General features: G+C 32.6%; 1 protein-coding gene across 1 annotated transcript; it reads left to right on the top strand.

The window, feature by feature from the left end:
• The first annotated feature begins 611 nt into the window (after positions 1-611).
• On the top strand, positions 612-6,976 carry LOC115698960 (exocyst complex component EXO70A1). Its single transcript, XM_030626174.2, has 11 exons — positions 612-921; positions 1,181-1,276; positions 1,759-1,964; positions 2,577-2,822; positions 3,031-3,169; positions 3,252-3,464; positions 3,986-4,191; positions 5,306-5,503; positions 5,590-5,689; positions 6,174-6,430; positions 6,516-6,976. Exons 1-11 carry the CDS (start codon positions 763-765, stop codon positions 6,631-6,633), a joined length of 1,938 nt encoding a protein of 645 aa, XP_030482034.1. The 5' UTR covers positions 612-762; the 3' UTR covers positions 6,634-6,976.
• Positions 6,977-7,391: the final 415 nt, after the last annotated feature.

Genomic DNA, 7,391 nt, shown 5'->3' with positions numbered 1-7,391 from the left:
TAAAAAAATAAGTTTTTTTTTTTTAAATTTGATAACGCATGTCAATATAAAAATATTTAAAATTAATACAAAATTAAATAAATAAATAAAATAAAAATACCATTATTTAAGAGTGGTCACTTTATGCTTTCAAGAAAATAAAAGTTTGAGAATCAATTTGCTAAAAAATAAAGTTTGAGAACCAACTTACTAAAACTTATATAATTTAGGAACCAATTTACAACAAAATAAAAAACTTATATAATTTAGTAACTTGTGATACAAATAAGTTATTTTATTATAAAATAAAATTAATAAAATTATTTTGATCAATACAAATTTTATTATATTACATTCTCATACTAAATCAAACAAAATAATTTTAATTACTTCATTCCAATTATAAACAAACATTATAACCAATTTTTATTTCCAATTCCATTATTACATTACCCTTTACGAGTTGTGATATGTATTGCGAAAAGACCCGTTCTAAAAATGTTGGATTACCCGTATATACTATTTAGTGAAGTGGTTCGACCCGTTTCGATGCTAAATGAGATTCTTAATCTTATAACGGCTTTCCACCCGTACATGTCGACTCGACGTGTGGCGAGGAGGGAAATTTTGCCCATACTCATCAAAATCCAGATATATATATAAAAAAAAAATAGAAAATCGCCAAAATCACGTGTACTGCGTTTTCATTTTCTTTCTAGCCAAACAGGAAAACAAGAAAAAAAAGCTAGAAAGTGAAAGAAAATAAGGTGAAGAAAACCAACAATGGGAGTTCCACAGACTATCGCTACTCTAAGCGAGAGAGCATCATCTATAAGAGAATCGCTTCTAAAGAGCCAGACCATAACTGATAGCATGGTATCCATTCTCGGCTCCTTCGACCACCGCCTCTCTGCTCTAGAAACCGCCATGCGTCCCACTCAGGTTATATATATATATATGTATTTTTTTTCCTTTTTCATTTTCAGAGATTCGGTAGGAAATCAAATACTGCAATGTACATAAAAATTTCATCTCTTCCTGATTTTTTGATCGGCTAAGGAAAATATTCATTTTCGTTAAGTTTTTGCATTTGATAATCAGCCAAACGTTGGATCATGGTTTATTTTAATAATTTAATTATGCTTCTTGTATGTGATTTGATCAAACATTGAATTTCGTTTTTGGTATTATGTCTTTTAAGATTAGGACGCATTCGTTGCGGAAGGCGCATGAGAATATTGATAAGACAATTAAAGCAGCAGAGTCTATACTGGCGCAATTTGAACTCACTCGCAAGGTTAGCGTTACCGAGAGTTTTAGAAATGTGTAATGTCTCTTTTCTTTTTCCATTTTGTGTTTTTTGTTCTTAAACAGCTCGCATTTTCTTTTCACCATGTAGTAGCTTTTGAACCATATATTATTATCAATAGCTTGCTATTGTAAAGTTGACACATTCTGTATTTAGTATTTGTAGAATTTAGTATTCCGCATTCTAATTTCACGATATCATTCTGTTAATCTAGGTCTCCATCTTGACTGTCTTTCAAATATTATGATTTAGAGGCATCCTCTGTTTCTTAACCATCAGTTATATAATGCATAAAAGCTGTATGAAATGATGCTGCGTTTAACTGCAGTGAATTCATTGTTGAGATTTTGTGGATTGGGTTAAGAGAATAATACTATTTGCTCTTTGTTAAGCTTTTAGTGGCCAAAATTTTTTATTTTGCAAACATTTTTGGTTTGGAAATCTTTTCCTTATATTAAATTAAATTTTAGGCAGAGGCTAAAATACTGAGAGGGCCACATGAGGATCTTGAGAGCTACCTTGAAGCAATTGCCCAGATGAGAAACATTGTTCGCTTCTTTAGCGGCAACAAAAATTTTAAAGGCAGTGATGGTGTTCTTAATCATACCAGTAACTTGCTTTTAAAAGCTATGTCAAAACTGGAAGATGAGTTCAGACAGCTTTTGACAAATTACAGGTTTGTTCTTCTAGTCTCTTATTATGGTACAGCTACAGCCTACAAGTACAAGTGTTATTTTCTCCCTTTAATTAAGTAGTTTTTGTGATATGCTTGATCCTTGAATAAGATTGTTTTCATAAAAATGTATCTCAATAGACAGAAAAAGTATGGTTAAATTTCAAGAGGTAACTTCTCATACTTACCTAACGTATTTTGAAAAGTGATTAACTTGAGGACTATGATGATGCAATATTTTCAGTGGTAAACAGTCATCATATTCTTTTCATAAAAGCTTTTCCCCTCATGAAAAAACTGACATGTGTAACAAATTATTTTAGGCTGCAGGAGAGAATTCAAACTTTAATGTAATCTACTTTAATTTCAATATCATTGCCATTTTCCTTGACCACATTGCAGCCCTTGATTTCTTAATATAAATGTAAAATTTCACTGACTTACTGAAATATTTGGCATATGTACTTGCTTTCATTTGATCAAAGGCCTTTTCTTATTTTTCACTCGTATGTAATTTAGTTACATTTACTGTAGAATCCAATATTGAGTTCAATACCGCTGTGATTTTTTGTTGTCTATATTTTTTTAGAGCTACATTATCTTTTTTGGTTTCAGCAAGCCTGTGGAACCTGATCGTCTTTTTGATTGCCTTCCCAACTCTTTAAAACCATCAGCAACATCATCCGGGAATAAAAAAGATGCTAGTGGCAAGGATCACTCTGATCACCAAAACAAACGTTTAGAAGCTGCAGTTTATTTACCAATAACTCTTATTCCACCCAGGGTTCTGCCATTGCTTCATGATTTGGCTCATCAAATTGTCCTGGCTGGCAGTCCACAACAGCTACTAAGAACTTACAGGTGATTTTTTTCTTTTTGTCCAGAGTGAAAATTGTAAACTTAAATCTTCCACTTGTATCAGGGTGATTATGCAATACATCTTCAGCTAATTTATACATGGTCTTGCTTTATATGCAACTGATTGCAGTGGGATTGCACAGAAAATTTTGATTGTGATTTATTTTTACTTATATTTCTTTAGCTTATACTTTACCATTTCCAACATCAGGGACACTCGGGCACCGGCTTTGGAACTGACTCTTAAGAAACTGGGTGTGGAGAGACTTGGTAAAGAGGATGTCCAGAAAATGCAATGGGAGGTTTTGGAGGCAAAGATTGGAAATTGGATACACTACATGCGGATAACAGTAAGAATTTGTTACCACATCTTTAGCTTGATTGATTTGTAGAATTATATATTTTTGGTGATTCTTATATAGCTTGAAACAGGTCAAATTGCTTTTCTCTGGCGAAAGGAAAATCTGCGATCAAATTTTTGAGGGTGTTGATTCTATTAGAGATCAATGTTTTGCTGAAGTTACAGCAAATAGTCTGGCTGTGCTTCTCAGTTTTGGAGAGGCTATTGCCAGAAGCAAAAGGTCTCCTGAAAAATTATTTGTTCTTCTAGACATGTATGAGATAATGAGAGAACTTCAGTCAGAGGTATGGTATTTTTCCCAGTTTGCATAGATTAGACAATTGTAATAAATTTTTTAAATATGGCTGGCTATTCTTTTCATTTTTTTCCCAAATAATTCCGGAATGTGTCAAAAGACATTTTCTGCAGAACTTGATTCATAGGCATTGGAATCCTGTTAAATGTGATAGGGGAGGGTAAAGTGCTGATAATGGAAAACCAACATAATTGAGTTTACTCGCATGCACATGCATAAGCAGTTTGCTGGCTTGCTGCCTGATCTCTTCTCTAACAATTTCATACTTGCATTCTTTATAATTGTTTCTTAAGTCAAACAAATCAATGAAAAACTTTTAAGGAGTTCAAGATATTGCTCTGGTTTCAATAGATAGATGGTATGGATTGATAAGGCTAGTTATAAACTACTTCAACAATGGTTAATCACATGTCAAATTATATGGATATCTATTTGTTTAGCTTGAAAAAATGATCACATTCATATTTTTATATGTTAATATGTGGTATCTTTTTCTTGGTGGGGGTGCAGATCGAAACACTCTTTGGAAGTAAAGCTTGCTGTGAAATGCGTGAATCAGCTTTGAATTTAACAAAGCGGCTAGCCCAGACAGCCCAGGAAACATTTGGAGATTTCGAAGAAGCAGTTGATAAAGATGCCACAAAGACTACTGTTCTTGATGGAACCGTTCATCCTTTGACTAGCTACGTGATCAATTATGTAAAGTTCCTATACGAGTAAGATGCAACTTCTTCCCTACTTTCTATTGGCTTCCTTTTTGGAGGTTGCAGATTTTACATTCTAAGCACCTCTTCCATCAGCTTCTTTTCTATATTCTTCATAATACCCCACAAAATTTTATTTTCTTTATTTTATTTCACACTTTTAGATTACATCATACATAACTTTTTTATTTTTTCTCTATCATTTAAATATCATATTTTAAAATATATTTTATTTATACAAATAAAAATTTAAAAATATTAAACAAAAAGAAATAGAAAGAGGCGAGAGAAATTATTATAATATTATTTGAAGCATGTAGAAAAGCATTTTTCATGATGAAAAATCAAGTTATTTTAGTTCACTTGATAAAGTTCTTTTTTAACAGCATTCTTTCATATTTTACCTTTTGAGCTATTTCAACTCATTTGATGTGTGTGCTCAATTGCTTGCTCTAGTATTGTGGCTTGTTTCTTTGTCTAAGCACCAAAGTGTTTGTTGGCTTTGGTATAGGTAAAATGATTTATTTTTAGTGTATCATACACAGTACTTATAATTATTTAGTATATTATTTTTTGGAAAATTCTTTGTTGTGTCCCTCTTTGTAGGAGCATTTTAGGTTTCGGTATATAAAAAAATTATAATCCAATTTTTCATTTTATTTGATGATATACATCATAATTATACCACACATCCTACCAGCTTTTCAAAAAAATTGGAATAGTTTAGGTTACCGAAAATAGAGTAAATAGTGAGTTGCACGTGTATAAAAAGAATTAAAAAACTAGGACTCGTGCAACTCGTTTTTTCAACCTTGTTTTTAACACCGCAATTTTTCTAAAATTTGTAGAATGCATACTATATTTATAATATCTATCATCACATAAAAATGTTTGAATTATAATTCTCCACATACCGGAAACAAAAATGTCTCTACCAACAATAATCTTGTCAATTATTTATTACCATTTATGTGTTTTCCTGGATAATACCTGAATGTTTCAAGAGGTCACAACAAGTGTTCGTGAAAATTTGACAAACTATAAAACAGCTAGGAATATTTTTGTCAAATATATTCACAAACTAGGAATATATATATTCTTCTCACAAGAATTTTTCTTTTTGCAGCTACCAGTCAACACTGAAGCAGCTTTACCAAGACTTCAATCATAGTGATCCGGAAGAACAGCTAGCAACTGTAACCACAAATATTATGATGGCTCTCCTAAATAATCTGGATGGAAAATCCAAGCAGTATAAAGATCCTGCACTGACTCAGTTATTTCTGATGAACAACGTTCATTACATAGTGAGATCTGTGAGGAGGTTTGTATAGATTTCATTGAAATATTCTATATAATTATACACATCCTGTATGATAGATTCCATGAACCTATAAATGTAATATACAGGTCAGATGCAAAGAATTTGCTGGGAGATGACTGGGTGCAGATACACCGAAGGATAGTGCAGCAGCATGCAAATCAATATAAGAGGGTTTCTTGGGCAAAGGTTTTTCATTTTATTTTTAATGGTGCACATCAGTATTTATTGTAGATTAAATAGTAAATAAGTTCTCCTGTTTCTCTTTTATTCACCTGTGCCTTCTTTACAAATGCACCCAGTGGCGGACCCAGAATTTAAAGTGCGGGGGGGCGTAAATAAATTTAAAAAGAAAATATAAAGTGTAGTTAGTGGGGTTTGAAACTTTACCCTCTAACCTATTTACCAACTACCTTAACCATTACACCAAGGTTATTATTATGTCTATAAATATCATCTTTTAATACAAATATATGTTGTAACTAATTGAAATACATATACATTTTTTTCTCGATTTTTTTTTTCAGAGGGGGCGACTGCCCCCCCTCGCTACAATGTGGGTCCGCCCCTGAATGCACCTATTATTCATTGTGTCTTTGTCTTACATGACATGTTTTCTTGTGAAAAAGAGAATCTCTCTAATTCCAAAATCGCTTCCAATTTTGATTGGCAGATTCTGCAATGCCTCACGGTTCAGGGCCTAAATTCCTCTGGCGGCTTGATTGGAAGTGGCGAAGGCAGTGGTAACTCGAGTGGACTTTCAAGGGCGATGGTGAAGGATCGGTTCAAGACCTTCAACATCCAGTTTGAGGAGCTTCATCAAAGGCAATCCCAGTGGACAGTTCCGGATAGTGAGTTGCGAGAGTCTCTGAGGCTGGCTGTCGCTGAAGTCCTCTTGCCCGCATACAGATCTTTTGCCAAACGTTTCGGGCATGTTTTATTCTTTGATTCTTTTCATATTTTTCGTTTTTTTTTTCTCCTTCTCTAATCAGTTGCACACTATTTGTTATGGCAGGCCTATGATTGAAAATGGGAAAAATCCTCAAAAGTACATTAGATACAGACCTGAAGATCTTGAGCGAATGTTGAACGAGTTATTTGAAGGCAAGACCTGGAATGAGCCAAAGCGATAGTTTGCTTTTTTGCCATTGCCAAGTGCCAGTGCCACTACACCTGTTTTGAACATTTATCCTTTTTATTACAGAATTGTCACATACGAGGATGAGGTTAAAATGAAAGCCATTTTATGTGCATAGACGTTTTTCTTTTTTTTTGAGCCACTTTGTAAGAATTTGGTCCATCTGGAGTAGTTTGTTTGAAAGTCTGATAATTGTAAGTAAATTAATAGTTATACCTTCGTCTTAGTTGATCAAAAGCTGAAAGGACTAACGCAGTCGAAATATATATACTAGCTGGACTGAAGAGTATACTTAGTCTATAATTAATGCTATTTTTTTATGAATTAATTTTTATTAATGAAGACGCAATTCGAACTGAGTTTATTTTTCTCTTGGATTCTTTCCGCATCATAATCAGATCCAATTAGAATACATCAAGAATAAACATAATTTATTTTCAAATAATAAAAAAAAAGAATAAACATAATTTTGTGAAGAAATAACCAGTCTTATCGCATACTAATGTATAAATTATACAATAGGAAAGTGAGTGTCAAAATTCAACATGCATTCTTCGAGTTAGTGTGAAATTAGTGCATTTCCTTCATTTTCCATTTATGAGAATGATATTACATATTTGTAGTAGCTACACAATACTAACAATTTTACTATTAACCCTTTATATTTTTTACGGAACACTCTCCAACCCTTTAAAATCACTTTATCCTCGAAATGGTAAAATTAAGAAGATATAACAAGAATTACACTACTCT

Source organism: Cannabis sativa, chromosome 8 (assembly GCF_029168945.1).
Source record: "Cannabis sativa cultivar Pink pepper isolate KNU-18-1 chromosome 8, ASM2916894v1, whole genome shotgun sequence".
NCBI lineage: Eukaryota > Viridiplantae > Streptophyta > Magnoliopsida > Rosales > Cannabaceae > Cannabis > Cannabis sativa.
Note: the sequence above shows the minus strand (reverse complement) of the source record. Positions and strands in the feature narration are given on the sequence as shown.

Coding starts and splice junctions, on each gene's coding strand:
- LOC115698960 (XM_030626174.2), top strand. CDS start 763: ATGGGAGTTCCACAGACTATCGCTACTCTAAGCGAGAGAGCATCATCT. Junction 3,465..3,985: donor TGAGAGAACTTCAGTCAGAG/GTATGGTATTTT, acceptor GTGGGGGTGCAG/ATCGAAACACTCTTTGGAAG. Junction 5,690..6,173: donor AGAGGGTTTCTTGGGCAAAG/GTTTTTCATTTT, acceptor TTTGATTGGCAG/ATTCTGCAATGCCTCACGGT.